The sequence below is a fragment of the Curcuma longa genome, unplaced genomic scaffold (genome assembly GCF_044706935.1).
Source record: "Curcuma longa cultivar G26 ecotype Majalengka, Jawa Barat unplaced genomic scaffold, ITB_CL_G26_1.1 utg2646_np1212_2152390_RagTag, whole genome shotgun sequence".
Taxonomy (NCBI): domain Eukaryota; kingdom Viridiplantae; phylum Streptophyta; class Magnoliopsida; order Zingiberales; family Zingiberaceae; genus Curcuma; species Curcuma longa.
Genome location: NW_027435599.1, coordinates 632,470 through 655,665, shown reverse-complemented (window position 1 = coordinate 655,665; position 23,196 = coordinate 632,470). Strand labels below are relative to the sequence as shown.

General features: G+C 36.8%; 5 protein-coding genes across 6 annotated transcripts; 2 read left to right on the top strand and 3 right to left on the bottom strand.

The window, feature by feature from the left end:
- Positions 1–615: 615 nt before the first annotated feature.
- Positions 616–5,326, top strand: LOC141820121 (dnaJ protein ERDJ3B-like; the record flags this gene model as incomplete). Its single annotated transcript, XM_074707399.1, is given in 11 exon segments — positions 616–634; positions 720–868; positions 1,035–1,161; positions 2,491–2,605; positions 2,871–2,987; positions 3,114–3,200; positions 4,296–4,355; positions 4,438–4,515; positions 4,627–4,698; positions 4,779–5,004; positions 5,103–5,326. Coding segments are annotated over 10 exon segments (983 nt in total), but the record flags the coding sequence as incomplete, so codon positions are not given.
- A 1,809-nt stretch (positions 5,327–7,135) lies between these two features.
- LOC141820118 (protein POLLENLESS 3-LIKE 2) lies at positions 7,136–8,792 on the top strand. Of its 2 annotated transcripts, XM_074707398.1 has the most exons (4): positions 7,136–7,311; positions 7,405–7,617; positions 7,701–7,856; positions 7,950–8,792. In XM_074707398.1, the coding sequence occupies exons 1-4, from the start codon at positions 7,138–7,140 to the stop codon at positions 8,766–8,768; spliced, it is 1,362 nt and encodes a 453-aa protein (XP_074563499.1). In that variant the 5' UTR covers positions 7,136–7,137; the 3' UTR covers positions 8,769–8,792. The 2 variants fall into 2 exon arrangements, with proteins under 2 accessions (XP_074563499.1, XP_074563498.1); XM_074707397.1 differs by having other exon boundaries at positions 7,136–7,617.
- An 82-nt stretch (positions 8,793–8,874) lies between these two features.
- Positions 8,875–13,433, bottom strand: LOC141820117 (synaptotagmin-1-like). Its single transcript, XM_074707396.1, has 12 exons — positions 13,101–13,433; positions 12,065–12,163; positions 11,910–11,960; positions 11,695–11,818; positions 11,182–11,300; positions 10,937–11,038; positions 10,747–10,821; positions 10,175–10,251; positions 9,848–10,094; positions 9,380–9,757; positions 9,166–9,297; positions 8,875–9,087 (listed from the first exon to the last, which is right to left on the bottom strand). The coding sequence occupies exons 1-12, from the start codon at positions 13,323–13,325 to the stop codon at positions 8,962–8,964; spliced, it is 1,755 nt and encodes a 584-aa protein (XP_074563497.1). The 5' UTR covers positions 13,326–13,433; the 3' UTR covers positions 8,875–8,961.
- A 451-nt stretch (positions 13,434–13,884) lies between these two features.
- On the bottom strand, positions 13,885–18,906 carry LOC141819913 (cysteine--tRNA ligase, chloroplastic/mitochondrial-like). The gene is made up of 9 exons (XM_074707176.1): positions 18,499–18,906; positions 17,876–17,939; positions 16,612–16,773; positions 15,477–15,653; positions 15,111–15,392; positions 14,880–15,005; positions 14,569–14,772; positions 14,353–14,457; positions 13,885–14,287 (listed from the first exon to the last, which is right to left on the bottom strand). The coding sequence occupies exons 1-9, from the start codon at positions 18,663–18,665 to the stop codon at positions 14,036–14,038; spliced, it is 1,539 nt and encodes a 512-aa protein (XP_074563277.1). The 5' UTR covers positions 18,666–18,906; the 3' UTR covers positions 13,885–14,035.
- A 955-nt stretch (positions 18,907–19,861) lies between these two features.
- On the bottom strand, positions 19,862–22,421 carry LOC141819965 (large ribosomal subunit protein eL22z-like). Its single transcript, XM_074707235.1, has 2 exons — positions 22,074–22,421; positions 19,862–20,216 (listed from the first exon to the last, which is right to left on the bottom strand). The coding sequence occupies exons 1-2, from the start codon at positions 22,313–22,315 to the stop codon at positions 20,072–20,074; spliced, it is 387 nt and encodes a 128-aa protein (XP_074563336.1). The 5' UTR covers positions 22,316–22,421; the 3' UTR covers positions 19,862–20,071.
- Positions 22,422–23,196: the final 775 nt, after the last annotated feature.

The following is a 23,196-nucleotide window of genomic DNA, read 5'->3' as shown; positions in this document are numbered from 1 at the left end:
ATCTTAATTAGTTTCATTGACTATCTCTGGAGGTGATTGGTCCGGTTAAAGTTTCCCATAAATCGAGAAGTGCACTCAGTATCCTTTGATTGCGTTCCGTATTTGAAAAAAAAAATTCTTACAAATACGTTGTAGTTAAGGATCGAATCGCAAATACCCAGGTGACAATATGTCCTACCGCGACACCATTAATTGGTTATTGAGTATTGCTTAATTATGCAAGAAAGATTTGAATAAAAAAATTATTGCATAGTTACTTCTGGGCGTTTCAGTGAAACAGTTAAAATTATAGGGCAAAATAAAATTTTCCCCAAAATAAGTCTCCGGAATCACTAATTAATGGGGTCTGCGCCACGTGGTCCATTTCTATTGGTCTCATATTTCCGGCTCCTTCGCTCATTGGTGCAATTTTGTTGATCCACGTCTCGAGTCATGTTGACTCGCCACGTCATCTGCTCGATGATTTCTATTTGTTTATTTATTTATTATTATTATTATTAAAAAAAAACCGTCTTCGATCGGAGAAGCGCCGATTCGATCGGCCCATCGCAAGTCTTCCCATGGCGACTCCGGCGAGAGGTCTCCTCTTCCTCGTCGCCTTGCTCCTCGTCTACTCTCTTTGCGCGCTCGGAGGGTACGGCTCGATCGATTCGCTGCTGGGTTTCGTTTTCCTTTAGGCTTTGCGTCGTTTTTTATCTCCGAGAAGTTTGGGGTTCCAGGAAGAGTTATTACGACGTGTTGCAAGTGGCGAAGGGAGCTTCGGAGGAGCAGATCAAGAGGGCCTACAGGAAGCTCGCTTTGAAGTATCATCCGGATAAGAACCCAGGAAACGAAGAGGCCAACAGGAAATTTGCGGAGATCAGTAATGGTGGGTTGACAGATTTTTGTGTTTTAGTTTCTTTTTTCTTGGAACTGTGGATGAAATGTGATATCGGCTTTCTTTTTATCGGAATTTAGTGCTTCTGTTCTTGCTAACGTGCGGATTTTGTGATAGTCGGTCTGCGTTTCTGAGAATTTGATCTTTTTGGCGCCAGCTTATGAAGTGCTCTCTGACGGTGAAAAAAGGAAAATCTATGATCGGTATGGCGAGGAGGGATTGAAGCAACATGCTGCTGGGGGTGGAAGGGGCTCGGGAATGAATTTTCAAGACATTTTTAGCAGGTAAGAAAATATCCTATTTTAATATTTGTATTATATTGTGGATATTTGTATACTCCTGTCCATTGGAATTGTCTCTCTGTCAGACATACTTTTAGTCTTTGACTGCTCAATTCAATCGTAGGCTTGGTACATAAGCTACTCTTGCCTATTGATCTCATGGAATTACCATTTTATTTCACCAATTAAACCTATATGTTGTTGCTTTCTTCCCATCAATGCAAGGATATTTGAATTTGTTTTGGAACATAATGGATAATGTGTGGCAATTTTCAAAACAACCATCCTAGCCATAAATTGACTAAATAGGGCCTGGCGAGAAGTGATGTGAATGAATACCTTAAATTAGAATATATTGTTTACAAATGATTGATTTCTTTAGAAGTTATAGATCATTCTATTGGAACCTTGTCATGAGGAGAACAAAGACATAAGAGCTTCTATGAAGCAATTTGGGATCACTGTCATGATGAGATAATTCATGATTGTATTTTATTCTATTGGACTCCTTTTATGAATAAAAACAAGAACATAAGCTTCTATGAAGCAATTTGGGATCACAATTGTGAATTGTATTTCCAATCATATTAGCTACGGTCATACTAGCTGTTGCATTACATCTAACTCATTTTTAGACTTCATAACTTGCTATCATTATCCACTAAATTCAGTGGGAAGAGAAATAGCAAGTGGTTTATTGTGTGATTTTCCTAATGAAATTCTCTAGTGGGGATTCTCTTCTACTTATGTTTGAGGACAACAAGAACAACAACAACAACAATAGAAGGAAACCGGCCAATGCATTTTGTAATGTTTAGTTTAGCATCAAGATATTTGTTCTTTATCTGAGCTTTTACTATATAAATCATACTCAAATGCTTTTGCCCAACCAAATAGTGTTATAGAAAACTTATCAGCCTTTGTCATCTGAGTAAAAATACCTGTCAGAAATGCATTGAACAAGAAACATCTAGATGCAAAAGGGATTCATCATGGCAAACTATTAGGATGTTTTTTTTTTAAGTTTTCATGTTGTTGACCTAACACACACATAAATGTATGCATGTTCTTTCATTTTAATCTTATTCTTCAAGTAGTGTTTTTAGTAACTTCCAAATTAGTTCACATAATCTTCTTTATGTCATGCTATAACTTCTTGCTTATATGTTCTTTTTTATCTGATTCAGCAACATTCTATCTAATTTTATAGTTTATAGAAGCTGCAATTTTTAGCTTATCTTGCTTTTTATATCATCTAAAGATCTTTTTAATGTTGAATGAATTAGTGCTAATCCAGTCTAATAAGCATTGTTTGTACTGAGACTTCTTCAGCTTCTTTGGGGGTGATCCAAGAGAAGAGGAGGAAGAGACAATACCAAAAGGCGATGATGTTGTTGTTGAATTGGATGCCACTTTGGAAGATTTATATATGGGAGGCACACTAAAGGTAAGTACCGAGTCTGCAGGTTTCTTTAGGTTTTATGTTCTAGCTTTTCTAGACCATAAAAACTTCCTTGCTGCAGTAAAGGATATTGTATTTTTTTATAGAAGTAATCGATTAAAGAAGAACCAATTGGTCTTTGGTGCTAACCGATTATTTATCACACATTAAAATTTGATACATTGATCAAGGAAATTAAGATGTTTACGAAGAAACTACTTGCACAATTCCCTGATACTTATCCTAACTTCCTCTGTGGTATGGCTATCAGGTTTGGAGAGAGAAGAATGTCATCAAGCCAGCTCCTGGAAAGAGGCGCTGTAACTGCAAGAATGAAGTATATCATAGGCAAATTGCTCCAGGAATGTTCCAACAAATGACGGAATTGGTAATGCTGATGCCTATAAACTTTATTTATTTGAACTATGCAAAATCAACATCATTGCATTAATAGAAGCTTTTGTAGTTATGCTTTCACAGTTATTGAAATTTCACAATATTTTGGATTTTTCAGGTATGTGAAGATTGTCCTAATGTGAAATTTGTGCGAGAAGGCTATTTTTTAACAGTGGATATCGAGAAGGGGATGCAAGATGGTCAGGTAAATTATGAAACCTTAATACTTCTTACCTCTCTCACTCCTAAAGTGTTCAGTTAGCAAATGCCTCTCTTGTTGTCTTGATTGGACCAATTCTTTTCAAATAATGCACTTAGTTTCAACTATTTCAATAAGTTCTGAATGCTTGCAGGATTTCTTGTTTTCAATTTTGCACAAGTAGATCTGCTACTGAGAATTTTATTGTTGATTGGTAATAACTATCGTTGTCATGTATCCTTTGGTAGTATAATTACCAATTATAACGATTCACCCTTGTTCAAGCTTTTGGCATCTGATACAACTTTGTGTGAAGAAAATCTGCACTGTGCGTATCAGTTGATGGTGTCGGTACATGTAGAGTTTTCAAATGCCATCTAGGAACATTTTATAATTCTACCACAGCTAAATATCCATATGGGGAAACATTTTTTTAGCTGATTTACTGGAGTGCAAAAATTTTGTTCTTTTTTCCTTGTTGGAGCATCTTCAATATGCATATCTGATTGATGAGTTTGTTTAGTGGTCAATTGAGTGTCTTTATGTTCACAATTTTGTTAAAAAATATATTATTAATATCAATAATAATACAATCACAGTATAATTAGTTGTGCGCATAAAGCGCTTATCAAAAGTATAACACTTCTGATGACACAATGGATCTCAGATCCCACCCTCATTGAGATAAAATGGTATTTATTAGCTCTAGGTCAGAGTGTATCTCAATAATGCGAAAGTCTTCCAATTTTAGGCATTTTCTAGAGGTTCAACCTTTAGCTGCCGCTAAATCTTCTAGATCAAATGAAAAGCAATATAGAACTTTCTTGTTCACGAACTCTTGGAGGCTATTTGCCTATTTCCTATCATATACGCTATTCCTTTTGTGTCTATATTATTATCTTTAGTCTCTCCTTTAATAGCAATAGTACTTCTTTAAAATGGTAAATAAAGGTGTTTGAGGGATCATAATATATGATTAGATGTTTGGTCCTTTTCCTCTTTTCCTGCACAAATACTAAACTTTAGCTCCTCTTAATGTTCTAAGAAGCTTGCTTTCCCTCAGCTAATCTGATGTGGTGGGTCTGGATTTTCATGTTATAGGAGGTGATGTTTTATGAGGATGGAGAACCTAAAATTGACGGTGAAGCTGGAGATTTGAAGGTATTCTTTAGCTATTCACCCATCTTAAATGCTTTACTAGATCATGTAACTTGGGACTAGAAGCCATCTTTCTGGTGAACAGTTCAGGATTCGAACAGCACCCCATGAACTCTTCCGAAGGGATGGAAATGACTTGCATATGACCGCGACTATCTCACTGGTATAATTTTTTTTCTTCTCCACGTAGAATCTGTAATACTGTTCTTTCTCCAAATTATTTGCTTGCATTATTGCCAGTTATAATACCTAATAGCTCTTGCCCTTCTTCCAGCTTGAAGCTCTCATTGGTTTTGAGAAAGCCATCAAACATCTTGACGGACATCCGGTTGAAATAGGCAGCAAGGTCAGTGAATATCCACTCTCTTGCCTTCTCCTATCCCCATTTTCCATGTTTCATTTACTTATCGAGTAAATGAACATCAGGGTATTACTAAGCCTAAAGAGACCAGGAAATTCAAAGGGGAAGGAATGCCTCTCCACCTGAGCACCAAGAAAGGAGATCTATACGTCACATACGAAGTTCTATTCCCCAAATCGTTAACCGAAGACCAGAAGACTAAGATCAAATCAGTACTTTCATAAAATCAAGACCTATTCCGTTGTACCTAAGCCTGAGCTAGCCCTCCTGAAGTGAACAACACTTGAAAGAGTATGTCGACGAAGAACTAAAGATTTATTTCATTATCTGTTTTCAAGAGTTTCTCATCCTGATTCCATTGGCTCCTTGTCCTCAAATTTTTCTTTCAGGTAGGAGAATTAGGTTGAGAGCACACTGAGGTTAGCTGAATTGTAGGTTTTTGTGTTCTACACAGGTATGTATGTTTTTGAGAAACCTCATACATCATTTAGATATATTGCTCATGCAACACCCATCTTTTCAGCTTGAAAATTACTTGATGGTTCATGAAATCTTTGTGCACATTCTGAATTTTTTTTTTTAATGATGGGGAAGGTGGTAGACATTTAAATTCCTTCTCTTTTTTTGTAAAATTAAGTTTTATGAGTGGTATAATTCTGCCATAGAGTTCAATAGAGAAATAAAGAAATGAAATAAGATCCATGTAATTAGTCTAGGGCAAAAATAAAAGGTTATCTCTTTTATTGGAATCGTCATACGGGCGTACTTTTTTTTTAAAATATTTTTATTTTGATATAATATGAATATTTTAACTCTATCAACATTAGTAATATTATATTATAGTAGTCATGAATAATAGTTGTTATAATATAGACATTACATTTTAATATTTGTCAAAATTGATCAACATTATTTTATATAGCAGCTATAATTGATCAACAATTATGTTTTAAGTTTTTTTATTTTTAATTTTGACGCTATAACATGGTTGGGAACAAAGATATTTTTTTTAAAAAAAATAAGATGCGATGCCCTTTTACAATAAAAAAAAGGAATCTCAATAAATTTTCCAAATTAATTTAACGAAAAAAAGTTAAGATTAAATTCAGGTCGTAGATTGAATGGGTGATTGTGATAGCTTGAATTTAATCTTCTATTTTAAAATTTAACGGTTCAGATTTATTGTGACATGAATTTGTTGTGACAAGAATCATTGCTCTTACAATAAATAAAAAGGAATCTCAATAACATTTTCCTAGTTAATTTAACGAAAAAAAAACTTGAGCATTCACAAGATCGAATATGGCATTCCTATTTTGACGAACTGATATCAGAGTGGTTGAAGATCATACAACTCGTATGCATATCCTATTCAACTTGTATTTTTACATTTTGATTTTTTTAAGTGTCATATGTTTTTAATGTAACTCATATAAACTTATCCAAATAAAATCTAAATTTATATTAATATAAATGAATATGATTTTGACTAAGCAAGTTTTGTTGGATCACCTTTACTAAACGCGTTGGGTTCAGTTATAGCGCAACACATGCCTCTTTCCGCTCGCTCAACATGCACACAAAATCAATAAACTTTAAAGTCATTCGTTATTTCTTTTCGATTTCACTTCATTGTGATAGTGATCAGGGCCCCACTCGGTCGGCCCGATTGTGATCACATACCTATATTACTTGTAAATGGATCATAAGTCCTATAATTTCTTAACTATTAATAGCTAATTAACAAATTAATGTCAATAATGGTCGAGATTAAAATTTGGGCATATCGAATGATGGCATAAGGAGTCCATATTTGAAGGCATTCATCGGCCATGACCAACACCTCCCATATATATATATATATAGAAGAGTCGTCGCAACCTAGATTGATCATAGGTAAAGTGTAGCATACGATTGTATAGGAATAGCCCGCATCACTTTAGTTTGGTTTGGTGTACCCAAACAATGGTTGAGAGACTTCAACATCTTCTCATGCATCTCATTAATATATATAAAAGATTAGGAAATTTGATATGGATATTTAGATTAATACTTAAATTATGATAATTTTTATTAGTAGTTCAGTGGAATTATTGTTTGAAAAATAATTTCTAATTAATTTTTTTATCAAATCACATTTAAGGGAAATTTTTAAGAAAATTACCCTCCTTTTTTATTCGTTCATCAAACGACTATATTTCAACGGCTACATTTACCAACGGTCGACTCCGCCCTTTATTAATCTTAATCTCTGTTTCGGACTCCCTCCTCACTGCTTCTTCTTCTTCTTCTTCTTCTTCCTTCTTCCTTCTTCTGCGTCGTCGTTCTTCTTTGATATTTCCTGCCCTAATTCAAGCAAGCAGTATCACAAACGCATCACGCTGCAGAGGAATCTGAAGGAGGAGGAGGAGGAGGAGGAGGTAGATGATGATGCACGAGGCCTGGAGTTCCACCGCTCCCACCTGCATCCGTCCGCCGTCCAAGTCCGCCCCTTGCTCCCCCATCAAGCCTGTTCCGGCGGCTCGATTGGATCCTTTCCATGTCGCCCACAAGGTCCCCGTCGGCGACACCCCCTACGTCCGCGCGAAACAGGTCCAGGTGAGGCATTGCTCCTCCTCCCTCCTCGATCGATCGATCGAAGAGCTTTGCAAAGATCCTTCTTTTTTTATTGGTTTCTCTGTGTTGATTCAGCTGGTGGATAAAGATCCTGAGAAGGCGATCGCGCTTTTCTGGGCCGCCATCAACGCCGGCGACCGCGTCGACAGCGCCCTCAAGGACATGGCCATCGTGATGAAGCAGCAGAACCGCGCGGAGGAGGCGATCGAGGCGATCAAGTCGCTGCGCGGCCGGTGCTCCGACCAGGCGCAGGAGTCGCTGGACAACATCCTCTTGGATCTGTACAAGGTTCGATTTTGATCCCCTGTTCTTGTTGAATTGCTCGATTTGGACAGGACTCGCATTGAGATTGATTTGGAGTTTTCCGACAGAGGTGCGGGAGATTGGACGATCAAATCGCGCTCCTGAAGCACAAGCTGCAATTGATCCAAAAGGGCCTCGCCTTCAACGGGAAGCGCACGAAGACGGCGCGATCGCAGGGGAGGAAGTTCCAGGTGACGCTGGAGCAGGAAGCCACCAGACTTCTGGTGAGAGCTCGCCGCCGCCGCCGCCACCGCCACCATGGAAGTTGTTGCTTCACACGCACTTAAAGTGTTTGGTGTATTGCCTGTGTGTGGCAGGGGAACTTGGGGTGGGCGCTGATGCAGAAGGAGAACTACGCCGAGGCGGAGGCGGCCTACCGCCGCGCGCTGCAGATCGGCGCCGACAGCAACAAGGTGTGCAACCTCGGCATCTGCCTGATGAAGCAGGGGCGGATCGCGGAGGCAAAGGAGACGCTGAAGCAGGTGCGGCCAGCGGCGGCGGCAGTGTCGGACAGCCTTCGCGGGGCGGACTCGCACCTCAAAGCCTTCGAGAGAGCGCAGGAGATGCTGCGGGACCTCGAAGCGAAGCTATCCTGCCGCGCCGCCGCTGGCGACCAAAGCTGGCGGCTCTTTGAGGCCTTCCTCGGCTCCTCTTCAATATGGCAACCTCAGCCCTGCGTCGACTACCTCATACTGCCGCCGCCGCCGCCAGTCAAAAATCTCTTCGCCGATGAGAACGCCAACACCCTAAACAGAGCAGCGCTCAACATCGACGCGCCGCCCTTCTTCTCCTCAAAGCTAGTCAAGCCGTTGCACCATGATGCTCTGGCGAACTTGAAGAGGACAAGGTCAACAAGCAACGCAGCGGACATGGCAGCGGCGGCGGCCGCATCAGAGCAGGAGGAAGCTGCAGCGGCGACCAGATGGCCGGAATTACCTGACAGCAAGGAGTTAGACGAGGCGATGGTGTCGGCGTCTCTTCTGGGCCCTGCTCTTGAAGAAGAACAAAACAAAGGAGGAGGAGGAAGCACGCTGAATTCCAACATCAACAGGAGTCCAGGATTGTGCGAGCAGAAGATGGGGAAGAGATTGAGGATCTTTCAGGACATAACCCAGGAGACGAACTCCCCCAAGTAACAATTCATATAACAGATTCCTATTTTAGGATTGAGGAAGGAGACGAGCTTGTTCTCCTCCTCTCCTCCTCTGCTCATTCTCATCAGTCAGTAGGTTGGTTGCTGATTTGTTTACGATTCTTTATTTATATAACATGATTCTGTTTTCTATTTTCTAAAGTAGGGTTGTTCGATGATCATAAAGATACATATATTCAAGAATTCCACAGCAACTCTACCTGAATTTGGCCATTTTTCGAGTCGATCAGATGATACATTTCGTTGGTTCTCTTGTTGTTCACAACATCTGCGAGGTCGACGGTAACATATCCCAAACTTTCCTGAAACAAGATTACACATTTGGAACAGCAGCGAATATTAACAGCAGAACTCTACCGCAGATATACTGTTTTTTTTACCTTAGAGTAGTGTATGCCAATACCTAGTGCCTTGCTGAATACCTCGACTAGTACTTTGTCATGGACGGGAGGTTCCTCGCAAACAAAAAGGAATTCCTCCTTCCATCTTGGATCTCTGTTATGCTTTTTGTGCTGCGTTTATCAGTAAGGATATGTATCTGGTTAGACAACGATAACGAAAAAAATTAGTTGCCGGTATTCATTTTACAGGTACCTTGGTTTTCTTTTTCTCTCCTCTGAAGGTAACTCGTGCGTAAGGGTTTATATGGTTCTTCCCCTCGAGTTTTTTACCTTCGTGGATAATAACGATAAGCAAACCGCCGCCAGGAGGGGCGCTCTTGGGTGTCTTTTCTTCTTTATCTGCTACTTCATCTTCTGATGATTCATGGTCAACTTCATCTTCAATTTCATCTTCAACTTCATCTTCTTCCTTGAAAGGTTTGTAATTAACTTCGACAACAATTTGTCCTTGTGAATTTTCACTCGGAATGTCTACGCCCTTGAGAAGATCGAGTGTCAGAGTTGATGATTTGTTGGGGATCACTTCATTCAACTTGATGACATTCATGCCTATTTTTTCATGTCTTCCCACCTGAGGAAAGTATACTCATTAATCATTCAAGGAGGTAAAAAATAAGTAGAAATTCTTTTTTTTAAAATGAAATGAAAATTAATTTTGTGCCTGTTCCCAATCATAGACATTGAGCTCCACCACTTGACTTTCTGGATCTTTTATAACGAATTTGAATTCCTCGTTCCATTCGGGTTCCAGGTTCCGACGTTTCACTGATGTCTTTTTAGATGGAAGCTTATGGTCTGAAAGCCTCAATTTCACGTATGGGTCTGATTTTCCGAACAAGTCTTTCTTTGGCAGCTCATAAGCCCTGATGACTTTGACATGGAGAATGCCAACAGGCTTCTTTAAGGCTCTGTAAAACCACCGCAAAAGTTTAAAATGCCGGCAAAGGTACTTCATTTACTCGAATGTTACATGTAGATGTCGAATTACTTTGAAACATCCAGAATAGGCACTTCAAGGGTTTTCGGCCAAAGGAACATATTCGCAACTTGATCTTTGATGGTCTCCTGCAAATAGTCCAATTTAGATTATTTAGAGAAAAATATAAGCCTTCCAGTGGAGATTGAAAATCAGATAAGAACCTAACAATTAAAGAAATTCAAAAAAAATGATAAAAGAAACAATCTTTAACGATCAGTATAAGTAGCAGGTTCCAAAAAGTCTCAACAACATGATATTATATTTGATTGCAATGCAAAAGATACTTAGCCTGCGATATCGGTTCCTGATTTAACAGTCATAAAATACATACAAGTTCTGCACTGAATACAAAACCAAGCATAACTCAGTCAAGGGAAAGAGCAATAAATTCTCACGGGTGTACGAAGTTCTACTCTGCGTAGTAAGTGAGTAGTAGTTAGAGCTCAATCAAAATTACAGATACTACCAGTCAATAGAGCCTGCAATGTGTTAGTTCATTTTATATTCTGAACGGTAAAACTGTGAATTTAAACAAATGTCTCGGTTGAACAAAGAGGGAATGAAATGAAACTATAAACAACCTGCACAAATATGTAAAGACCAGGAATTGCCATGAGATCAGCCCTCGAAAGTTTTACTCCAAAATCCACATGTGGCTGCAAAAGAGAGTAATATATGTTTGAATGGATGTACATGTTACCGCTAGCTTAGCACTGAATAATATAGACAAAAAATTTCAAGTGAAGAGTTTGATTCAATTTTTTGACAGACCTTCTCCATGAGACCCATGTAGATGTTTGCAAAACAAGGAAAGCTAGGGACCAAGGGCTTTAGAGTAAGACGTGGAAGAGCAAAGATCTGCAGATCTACCACCTAAAATATAATAGAGAAAAAAGATTAATAATCTGCATATAATATACTACTGTGGTTCCTAAGTCACCTTTAAATTCAAATGGCATCAGTGTACAGACACCAAACTCCACATGTAACAAGAGGCATTAGTGTATGATAATAACCTGTACAGTTAATCTCAATCCATATGCTCTAGCAACAACGACGATATTAGGATTCCCAGCCCATTTAAGTGAAGGTTCCATTATGAGTTCGTTTTCTTCAGAGACGTAAACTTTCATTCCTGGCAAAAGTTCATACTCGGATAGATGCCATCAGAAAACATAAGGAAATTAGTAAATGCATAAAACTGAACCACTGTACTAACTGAAAACCTACTGAAGAGAAAACATATAGGGTGGCTAAACAAAAAATATAGTGTCGAATATGGTCACTAAAATATTAAGGCTGTTCAGATTTACTGGAACAGCTGAATGAGTGAACTTCTTCACAAATACAAGGCTAGTTGGGACATTTCTGGAGCTAATTTCAAAAGATTGAAATTACCAAATTCACCTTGCTAGTATTAACTCAAAATCAAAGTTGTTTTTCAAAGAGATATCTGGCTTAAATGTAAAAAGTAATCGACAATTAGTTTTACAAGAAAAAACAGAACTTAAAGAATCTGAAACACTGACCATGAAGACTTGGAGGTAGTGAACCAAGAGTGAATGTTTCAAATTTAACCGACTTGATTTTGTACTTTGCAGCAACCTCTGCAATAATCGGCTCTACAGACTGTATTGCAGTTTTGCAGATAGCCTGGCATAGATAAAATGCATAGCAATGGGAAAAAATTGAAGCCAAGTTCTCAGTGCCTAAATGCCTAAAAAGTCTTAGAATCAACATCTACCTCATTAAGATATGGCCACATCAGTTCCATAAATTTATTTAACCAACCCACCTTCAAACAGAAAAGGCGATAGATGAAAAACTAGAGATGCACAGATAATTTCTTCAAAAAATTTCCGTCAATTAAAATCAGTTCAAAGGAGGTAGTATACATACTCGATCATAATCTGGGTACTTCACCCACAGAGGAATTTCAGGGAGAATGCGCTCCAGAAATTCTGGATCATTTTCAACATGTGCACAAATTTTTGGATCCTAATAAAATAATATGATAAAGACAAAGCAGTCATGTGATGTCAAGTACCAATACTATATTTAACACCAGTTGATATTGATTATAAGTTAAAAATCTTCAAATTCCTGATAAATAAGGATGATATTCCAATTTAGAGTATTTAGATAGTTTCTCTGCAGTCCATGTAGATAACTTCTGTCTGCCTCACCTAGGAAGTTAGCGATTGCTTGAAGATCAGTAGCTCATGGATTCGTAATCAACTAGCTAGACTATAGCATTGATCTGTACGGTCAACACAACTTGTGGTACATTTTCGACAATCAAGAGACTTAAAATGACACACTCAAAAGAATTCTTCAGATATGTTGTCATGGAATTGGAATCATAGCATTTATGACAACAAGAGCACACAATGAGAATGGAAAAGAAAGCATAGCTGGATATTGATCATGAATTTGTCCTGAGTAGTACATTGTTCTAAAAAAAATTGTGAATTCCAGATGCTTATTCTAGAATTCCCCATTGGATATGCAAATTTCATCATGACACTTTGTTAGTTTCAGAGAAGCTTGCAAGAAAATAAAGTCCATTCCTCCATTATAGCTCAGTATGAAAAATTACAGCAATGTCTAATCTACAAAACAACGCGATACACTAAACTGTTACCCTACGCAAACGACATGGTAATCTTTCAATATAGGAGAATGTCTAACTCAAAGCAACAAAAAAGAAAACTTATCAGACAGAAACAACGTTCATGCACTTTGAACTTATCAGAGAGAACCATTTCTTTAATAGAATGAGCAAAACACTATATGCTTTCCAACTTCCAGCGACCAGTTTGGCCAAGGATCAATAGCATAGGTTCATTAGCTTAAGATTCCTAAGGTTTCGGTAGACTAAGATCTCAATCAACACCAAAAGAACAAATAAAGCAAACAGTCACCCAGTAGTTACCTCGACATCGGATGGTTGGGTGCGGATGAAGAGGTAGTACCCGACGACGGCGCCCACCGTCAGCCCCACCCCGAAGCCGAAGAAGCCCAAAGCGGTGCTCACAAGCCCTATCTTCAACCCCTCCATCTTCCGCCCAGAACCCCTCCACCACTCCCTCCTGAAGAGGAACAAACCCATCGAAGCGCTACAGCGTCGCTCTTGAATTCGTCTTATCCTTCCGTTCATAGTCGGATGAGGCAACGAGGTGTGTGGATTGATGCAGCGGTGGTCATGGCGGCGACGGTCGTCGTCGTCGTGTCGGAGGGGTCGCCGTCGCGTATGCTCCCACTTTTGTTTGTGATGAGAGAGAAGGGGACCAAACAATAAATTGATCATTACTGATTTTTCTTATATCTTTTCGAGATTTTAATAATTTTTTTTTTCAAAAAAATATAAATTTAATTTTACACTAAATTACAAGTAACACCAACACTTATATTTTTCTTTTTTAATAATTGTGTCCAATATTTATCCGGCTAATTATGAAAATAAACGGTCTTTTTTTCCTGATAATTGAATTTAATATAAATAATTATCTAAGAACGCTGAACTACGAAGTAGGATCACCACCATTCTCCAGATTAATCGCTTCCAAAGACTTGAAATAGTACTAATGAAAAGACGAGATAGTACGTGAAAACAAAAATCATCATTCTCAATCTAAAAAAGAAGTTATTGATATTATAGTAAACTCATTTCAGCATAGAACCCACCATGTTACTCTTTGCAAAGAAAAAAAAAAAGATTAATAAAAAAACTTTGTCATTGTTTGTGACATTGAAGTTGTTTTCAGAATACAAGCAACTAATATTGTTACATGTTAATCATAAAATTTAAGTAGACTTGTGATCAAAATTCATACAAATCATAAATATGGAATTGACAGTCGACTAATGTCAGCTTTCGATACTGCAATTAGAGACCAATTCGGCTGCTGCATCTTTCTCTGGCTCGCACGGTCTCCATATGGTCCCATTTGCTTCATCCATTAGGGCAATGCCCTTACCAGAAAGCTCTTTTCTGATCTTGTCCGAGATCGCGTACTCCTTGTTTTTCCTCGCTAAGTTCCTTTCCTCGATCAGCTGCTGTACTTGTTCCTCGGTTAACCCGGCTCTAACCAGAGCTTTATCTTTAAGTTGTTGAACAATCTGTGGAAACGTGGAAATATTTATTGATCTGTTGAAACTGCAAGCAATTGAAGTTTCACAGGTACCTCAGAGCAAGAAGCGCCCAAGAGTCCCAGAATGTCAAGAACATCTCTGACTTCTTTCTCTAGTGCGAGAAGAGACAGAATAACCGGCTTCGGCGGTTTCTTACCCTTCAAAATGTAGCATAGCAAAGGGTTAGTGCAATAAGATACAACAGAAGCATTCTGTTTTTACTGTCTCTGCAAGTGTGAAAATAAAATGCGAGGGAGGCAGGGAGATACCTTTAGTTGCTTCAAGTTACTATTTATCGCCTTAAGTGGCTCCATAAGATCATCTAATACAGCAGTAGTGTGAAGATCATCTGACATAGATTCTATGAAACTTGAATGGAATTTCTCGATTGATTCTTTGACCTTAGCTGGGATTTGGCCCTTGAGTTCCTCTTCGCGAAATCGAGAAAGACCCTGTTTGCAGTCGTCAAGAGTCTAAAATATGGAAAATGCAGAAGGATGTGATGTTAGTGGAATGGATTTTTGAACAGTTAATATATGGAAACCAGGACATTGTGAATAGAAAAGTGAGCAACAGTAACCTGATAAATATAGAAGACTCGATCTGATGCATTTTCAAGTGCTATATCAGAGTAATTTACATCGGCACGGTAATGCGTGCGCATCAAGAAAAACCTCAAAGCCAGTGGATGGTATTTAGCAATAATCTGCAATATAAATCTTACGATTACTATGAATCAAAGGAAAAAACTATTAATATAAAAAAAAAAATAAAGAAAACCAACATACTGGATGCTAGCGTCAGCACTTACATCTCGAATAGTAAAGAAATTGTCGTCTGACTTTGACATTTTCTGGTTATCCTTGTTCACAAAGCCATTATGCATCCAATGGCTTATTTTGAATTCTGGGCACGCAGCTTTGCTCTGGGCAAGCTCATTCTCATGATGAGGAAAAATCAAATCCTTTCCTCCACCATGAATATCGAAAGCAGTACCTAAATATTGTGAACTCATGGCACTGCATTCGATATGCCATCCCGGTCTGCCAGGACCCCAAGGACTATCCCAGCTTGGCTCACCAGGCTTAGCGGCCTAAAAATCAGACAAATTTGGACATCGATAAGCAAAAGCCATGTTTACAAAAAGTGTGGAAAATGGTAAATGGCATTGTCTAACCTTCCATAGTGCAAAATCTGCTGGATTTTTCTTTCTTAAATCAACAGAAACTCTTCCGCCTCCACCAGCACGATTATCATCAAGCTTTCGCCCAGATAGTTGGCAATAATCAGGGAAATTATCAATTGCAAAGTAAACATCTCCTTCTATAGTATAAGCACATCCATTCTCCATTATCTGCCAATAAATATCAACTTTATCTATCCAAAATTGGGAAACTAAATTATTGAATAAGACAAAAAGTAGTTGTCCTAGAAACGCACAATCAGATGGAAGTATCATGACTTACATGGCAATAATTTTAAATTGTTGAACAAACAACAAGCCCTTAAATACACTGTAAGGTTGATAAATATAAACGATTAACGTATATTTAGTTTATGGAATCCAGTAGGATTCTTGGGAAGAAATGGAAAAAGAATGATACTGCTTTACCGCCATGTTTAATCAAGCTAATCTTCCAAATAATACAATAATAAGTAGCAATCAATGTGATCGAGCATAGATCCTTCTAATTAAACAAAATCACCTTGTGAATGCCTAACACATTGCAAAACCATTTTATATTGAAAACATTCATACAGAAACAGTATAGCATACAAACAACATCATTATGATAACCTCTTGAGATTGATTACCTCTTCTATTTATATTATTCTGGTAAAGCTATACATAAATACAAAAGAATCCAATAAATAAACTGCTAGTTGTATAAGGCATATCAGCTTCTTGGTTGCATGAACCAGATACCTGGGTTCCCCAAGTAAAAATTATATAATGTTAATACGAGACAAGATGGGTACCAAAGAGGGAGCATGTGCCAGGTCAAGCTAGTGGATTGATCATCATCATCAAACTAGTGGATTGAGGATCTTGTTAATACTAGAGAGGAAGAAATGATAAGGTGTTTCAAGTGGTTTAAGAATAGAATAGGAGTTCAACTTGTCACAGGTTAAATGCAATTGGATGGATAGACCTCTGCTAAGATAAGTTGGAAAAAATAGAACATAAATTTATTCGTCAATTTTGGTTAACAAGAGAATCAAACAAAACCATAAATGACATAAAAGATGAGTGAACTTATACATTAATTTCAAGACGTCCTAAGTGATTGCATACAGTACAAAAATTCTACCTTGGTTATCAAATCCTTTATCTGTTCTATGTGATCAGAAACACGTGGTTGATGAGTTGGAGGCATACAATTGAGTTCGGATGTATCATGCAAAAATGCTTCAGAAAACCTATTGCTCAAACTTAATGGATCCTCCCCTGATTCATTTGCTCTTTTAATTATCTGCAAAATAAAAAAGTTCAAAATAGTTGACACATAACTGATATACTACCCAAGCACGGACAAAATATACATGGACAAATCCACAGATTGAATAGAGTTCTTGCCAAAGTTAACTAGCATAGTCAAAGCAGATGATCAACTACTTTGGAAATCAATCTAAATTGGAAAAAAAAAATTGCATAATGCTCTAAATTCTTTCTTTACAAGTCTAACCATTTTGATGAAAAAAAAGGGTAAATGGACCTCTAGCTTTTTTGTAAAATTACTATATTTACATAGAACTGAGGGATTCAGATTATGCAATTAGCTCAATTAAGTAATTACTTAGTGTAAAACATAGAACAATGCAACAAGCCTAAGAGAGTCTATTGAAGTTGCCGCTAACAGTGCTTGCAACATGGTTTTCCAGATACATATATCCCACTTAAATAGAGGGAACCCAAGTGAGTGTCAATTGATTCTGTTGCATTGCATAAAACATTATAAATCATAAGGTAATTAAAACTTTTCTGGTTATTGTTTTGTTAATCACTGCTCTAAATTATCTCTCGATCAAATGAGATATACCATCATCATAGAAAGAGAGAGAGTGTCGACTTCACATTGACCAAGAGAGTTCTGGTAAAGTGAATAATCTGGATTCTGGAGATTCTATGATTCACAAAATAAAATCACTTGATCTACTACATTAGTACCTATGCTTCAAGATTCATCCAAACAAACTCTTTGCTACTCTACAAGTACCTAATATCAACAATTTTCATTGCCTTGTAAAATATATAATAGAGAGAGTGAAGAAAAATTAAACATTTCACCAAATTGAAGAAAATAAATTTTAAGGGAGTGAGAAGTTTTATTCAAGTAGTTTTCTTTGATAAAAGAACTTAACTGTGATATTACAAATTATAGTGACATGGGGAAAACAGTATATAAGATAACTGAGGAGAATAAAAATAACAATATACTTTGTCATTGTTTAAATCTTATTTCTTCTCATTGCATCCAAAAAGACAAAACCACACAGAACTACCATTTTATACATCTCAAATGCATCACCAAAGTGAGATTTACTAATTACTAGAGAATGCAAGAAACATCTGACCTTGTCATCAATGTCAGTGAAGTTACGCACATATTTGACGTCATAACCCAAGTGTTTCAAATACCTGATAATTGAAATTTTGATATGTAACTCTTTACTTGATATTTTATTCAAGTTATATTGGCACAGAATTCAGAGCTATACAGGATATTAAAGACATAAAAGTATCATAGCCAGATATACCGGTACATAATTATCCTAAAGTCAGATTCATTCTCTTTTTTTTTTTTTTTTTGCTAGATCCAAAGAAAGTATGACACAAACTAGTCTGCATCACCAGATAATACTATCAGTAACATACACAATCTAAAAAGCATATTATCAAACAAAAAATTCGGACACAATCTAATCACTTTCAAACAAGGAAAGAGATCAGGCTTCTATATATAAGCATACAAAATAATGAAGCTGAAGCATTTCTAATGGTTGTCGTTGCTAAAAACAGAGGACAATAACAATTAGCACTAAACGGTAATAACACCACCTAACTGCATCATATGAATAAGAGCTCCCTGTTTACAAAAAAATCCTACATTTATTTTTTATGGGTCAACTCCTTGATCCCTGTCCGAAATTGTGGATCTCAAACAAGAAAGAGGTGAAAGGAGAGTAGAAGAAGTCACCTGTAGAGAACGTCAAAAGCGACGTAAGCGCGAGCATGACCAATATGGCTGTAATCGTAAGGCGTGATGCCGCAGACGTACATGGAGACTTGCCCTTCTACGAGAGGCTTGAACTCCTCCTTCTGCTTCGACATTGAATTGAAGAGCACCAGCGCTGGACTCCCCATGGATTTCCTACTCCAGGGATATCCTTCCCCTTTCTGACAAATTTAAACCCTAATTATGTTACCGTATCCCGGCGAGGGAAGCAGCAGTTTAGCGGGGAAAGAACAGGGATCGGAAATTCGATGCCGCCGCTTCTGAGGCTTCTCCTGGATGGCGGAGAGACTCCCGGAGTCTAGCAGTTGGCGAAGAGGGAGGGAGGGCAGGCGAAATCGGGATCAGCCGCCTGAGTCTGCTGAGGTTGATATTACGTTACTCTTTGGAAAATTTGGTTCGCCGTATTCGCTTTTTATAAAAAAGCGGCTTCAGTTCACCATCCAAAAATTCAAAGTACAGTCTTTTTTTTTTTTATTTAAATATCCAACATTTAAAATTTTATAATAATTTTCATCGATGAAAGTAAATTAAAAAGTATAAATATTTTCATTTATAATCTGATTAATTTTAAAAATAATAAATTTAATTTTATAAAAATTTTAAAGTAAATCAGAAAGTATATATTATGAATCTTAACAAGCATCCTGAAATTTTCAAATGAGAACTTTTCATCAATCACTAATATAAATAAAAAAACATAGATAAATTTATTTATAATCTGATTAATTTACAGAGGAGGATATATTAGAACCCTTATCCTTTTTCTACAAGTCTATTCCGTCGTAACCAATTCAACTATATCCCAAAAATAAATTAAATAAATTTTTATTACTAATACAGTTATTAGTGTAGCAGCATAGCCCGCAAACACAAAGAACAATTTAAACATATTTCAAAATATGAAAAATATTTCATATTTTTTAAAATTATATGCTATTTTTAATTCTAAAAATATACTTTTTATTATTATAATTTTGACTAAAATTACTCATACAATTAAAATAAAACAATATAATTGAAATTAATCTAATATTACTATAACAATTTTGAGTAAAACTTACAAGTCCAAGTATGAGATCCCATCTTCGTTTAAAAATGGAATAATAAACTTCAGCTGTTGTATGATTTAATTATGGCGGTTTTTGTTGATTACTGTTTCTTAACTGCATCTCACTGTGAATAAAAAGATTAATTAACATAACACAGTTGCAGCGTTTAAGATGAATTAAAAAAATAAATAGGTAAGATTTGATTATGGCATATTTAAAATAAATTTAAAAAAATAAGCATTTGAACTTTGAGATACAATGTGAAACACACAAAGTAATCCAGAATACTTGCTACGTTGAATAAATCATAATGACCGTATCATTTCTACCAGGAAGAATATTTTTGACCAAAATAAGCTCACACATTGAGATGTCGAATCGAAATAGTAAGCATTCATTCAAAGATAAGCTTACTTAAGTTTAAGCATAAACAAACAATAGGAAACAAGAAGCCTTCTAAATTTGAGGAAAGGTAACATGGCAGATTAATCTTCGTCCTCGCCTTCGTTCTCTGCAATGTTAAAATACCGCAGTTCGTAAACATTGCGGTCCTTGTTTGAAGCAATGACTCGCAGCCAATCACGCACATTGTGTTTCTTCAGAAACTTTTTCGTTAGGTACTTCAAGTATCTGTAATAACACAGGCGAATGCAAAAATGGTTTTGTTAAATTGATTGATGAGTAAGGAGATCTACAATCAGAAAGGTAATTGACAGAGATGCAAGAAGCCTTTTTACATGCTTGATTAGTTCACAGCAATTGCAACTGAGAATTGTTGCAGAAAATAGCCAAACACAAAACATCGAAACTAAATATGCAATATGACACCCTAACTATCATTCAGGCTTATACAGTAATTACATAAAATTAAACAAAATGTTACCAGAAATAAAATTCCTTTCAGTGGTAACAATCAATCTAAGTTCAATGCACACTGAAAATTAAGTTGCTTTAAATATCAAACTTGAGATAGGAATTGGGCGACCTGTGTTAAGCATCACCAAAAAATATACCATGGCAAAGTCACAAAAATTGGACATGAGGAAGAGTAAGAGCAGTAAAATCCTACAGGTCAACGGAATACTTAAATGTACACAGCTAAAAAGGGAAAAAAATTTTAGGATAAGTAATCTGAAATACTTTGGGTCGTCAATAGTTCTCGTTGAGAGTCAATCCCCTTCAGGATTATCTATTCAAACTCAAAGCTTGGAACCTGTTTACTTGGGGGGAAAATGGAAGGATAGATAATGTTAATGGAGAACACAGGAAACACAAATTGAAACCAAATGTTATCTTGAACTAGCTGGCCGGTGGGTCAGCTGACTCAATCCAATCAATTTCTTTCACTCAGGTTGGAAGGGGACTGGGAAGAAAGGAAAGTGTTAAGAGACCTCTATTGGGGCTTCAACATGTTTATTATATGTACCTGACTCGAACTCTGAACAAGAAGCAGCTTAGGTAGTCGGAATATTAGTAGTCCCTTTCCTAACCAAGTCTGAGGGAGGAACTAATATCATTTTCAAGCAGGTGCCCGTCTCTAATATATATCTGTAGCTCCTCTCATTCTGCACAAATTACAGCACGAACTTAACTCCAACAACCTTCAGCAAATTGACATCTCACACGAGCCAGCCTCCAACAACTTATTTCTATTCTTCCAAGTAAATAGTAGCAAGATAATTTTCCCCACCTCTGCATTTTTATTCTTCCAAGTAAATAGCAGCAAGATAATAGAATGGAGCATAAATTATTGTTTCTAGAAATTCTCTGATAATTAAGATGAAACAAGCACAAAAAATACAATGCAATTAAGAGGGGGAAAATCAATATAAACGTAGGAATTTTTCCCTCCTGCACATTGCAATTGGTTCATTGAACCCTCAGTCCATACCCAGAACAGGCCCCAACTCAGCAACTATTGATTCACAAATACATAGAAAGTATTGTCAGGGGCCAATAACTGACTCTCCTCAAACTGGTCAATACAATATGCCAAAACATGCTATCTCTCGATCTAATAAGTGAGTCAAAATCAGGGGAAAAATTATAAATTTTACTCTCAGACCTGGACACAGAATTAATGTTGAAATTCACAGTCGCATCATCTTAAGTCACAATCTTAATCCAATATAATATTCAGCTCTTTAACCTGTTCCTATAAACAACATATAATAGCCTAAAGGTTTGGTAAACAGCATCTTAGTATCCATGTTCCTTCGCACCATGCTTTTTTTGCAAACAATGCATTCAGGCAATGCAAGACATGTGATCCTTTCATCTCCTTCGATCATGGTAATTTTGCTAACCGATTTAAAAAAAAACCATGAAAGTATAATCTAACAAACGCAAGATATTAGAACAACCTTTTTGTAAGTATACTAAGATATTAGACAAAAGGATAGCTAAGCTACTCAAGTTGAACGAAAATCATCTTGGTCAAGGAGTGAACTTTGCATAGCGATTAAGTGAGATGTGAAGAATTGTTACCGCTTGGAGAAGGGCCCTTCAGAGGTGACGGTGATCTTGCTCTTGTCACGAGTGACGGTGACGGCGTCACCAAGGGCGCCAGCCTTGCCTCCGTTCACCTTGATGCGCTCCTGGAGGAACTTCTCCAGGGAGGCGATGTCCATGATTTTGTCGTCCACCGGCTTCGCGCAGTCGATGACGAAGGTTGAACCTTTCTTCTTCCCGCCCTTCGCGGCGGCGCCCGCCGACCCCCCGCGACTCATTTTCCCAACGAGTGAAGCCGCCGCTTGAAGAGATCAGAAGTCTTTGACGAGCACGAAGAAAACTGAACCGAAATTGGTCCGGTATTTAAAGGGCCGGTGAAGAAACCCTAGAATTGAATAAATGGTCCGCGACTGCAATCGATTAAAAAATATTATATATAAATAACATTTTAAATGATAATAGAAATTTTAATATAGTAAAATAAAGTATATTAAATACATTATATATATATATATATATATATGAAAAATATAAAATTAGTTTATCGGTCTTGCTCTATTTTGAGTGAATTTTAAGAAAAACAGCCTTATTACGATCACTAAAAAACACCTTTCATAATAAAAAAATGTAACTAATTAATCTATAAGTTAACTTATAATATATTTTGTGTTATTTTTACAGTTTTAATTTGGTTTTCAACACTTCAAGAAACATTTCACTTTTAAGTGTTTTAAAACATTTTTTAAAATTCTAAATCAAATTTACATATTCGGAAAAATGTTTTTTTTTGGAGTGAAACGCCAATACATAAAAATAAAATTATATTTTAAGATAATTTTATGAGATACAAAATTATTAATATTTTAAAAATATATTATCATTATAAACACATCAAAATTAATATCGACACAGTTCTTTATTACCTTTAAGGATTATTACCTTTAAGGATTGAATCGAGGATATTAACTTATTGTCACATATTTAGCTTCTAATTGTTGTTGTTTCCTGAATTACTTCCTATTTCCTGAATACAATTAGTTAACTTAAAAATAAAATCTAATGTAAATAGGTTCAAGATGAAACATTGTAAAGATCCTGTTTTTGACTATAATCTATGACAAGAACACCCAACTGATGTACACAAGCAACTCGAGAAGTT

Excerpts from the sequence above, each read along its gene's own strand:
- LOC141819913 (XM_074707176.1), bottom strand. The coding sequence starts at position 18,665 with ATGGGGAGTCCAGCGCTGGTGCTCTTCAATTCAATGTCGAAGCAGAAG. Across the intron at positions 15,006-15,110 it reads ATTTCTTTACTATTCGAGAT|ATTATTGCTAAATACCATCC; the intron begins GTAAGTGCTGAC and ends TTTATATTGCAG. Across the intron at positions 14,773-14,879 it reads GAGTCTTCTATATTTATCAG|ACTCTTGACGACTGCAAACA; the intron begins GTTACTGTTGCT and ends TCCATATTTTAG.
- LOC141820117 (XM_074707396.1), bottom strand. The coding sequence starts at position 13,325 with ATGAACGGAAGGATAAGACGAATTCAAGAGCGACGCTGTAGCGCTTCG. Across the intron at positions 11,819-11,909 it reads TGTGGCCATATCTTAATGAG|GCTATCTGCAAAACTGCAAT; the intron begins GTAGATGTTGAT and ends TATCTATGCCAG. Across the intron at positions 10,095-10,174 it reads CCTATTCTGGATGTTTCAAA|AGCCTTAAAGAAGCCTGTTG; the intron begins GTAATTCGACAT and ends GTGGTTTTACAG.
- LOC141819965 (XM_074707235.1), bottom strand. The coding sequence starts at position 22,315 with ATGAGTCGCGGGGGGTCGGCGGGCGCCGCCGCGAAGGGCGGGAAGAAG. Across the intron at positions 20,217-22,073 it reads GAAGGGCCCTTCTCCAAGCG|ATACTTGAAGTACCTAACGA; the intron begins GTAACAATTCTT and ends GTGTTATTACAG.
- LOC141820118 (XM_074707397.1), top strand. The coding sequence starts at position 7,138 with ATGATGATGCACGAGGCCTGGAGTTCCACCGCTCCCACCTGCATCCGT. Across the intron at positions 7,618-7,700 it reads TCCTCTTGGATCTGTACAAG|AGGTGCGGGAGATTGGACGA; the intron begins GTTCGATTTTGA and ends GTTTTCCGACAG. Across the intron at positions 7,857-7,949 it reads AGGAAGCCACCAGACTTCTG|GGGAACTTGGGGTGGGCGCT; the intron begins GTGAGAGCTCGC and ends TGTGTGTGGCAG.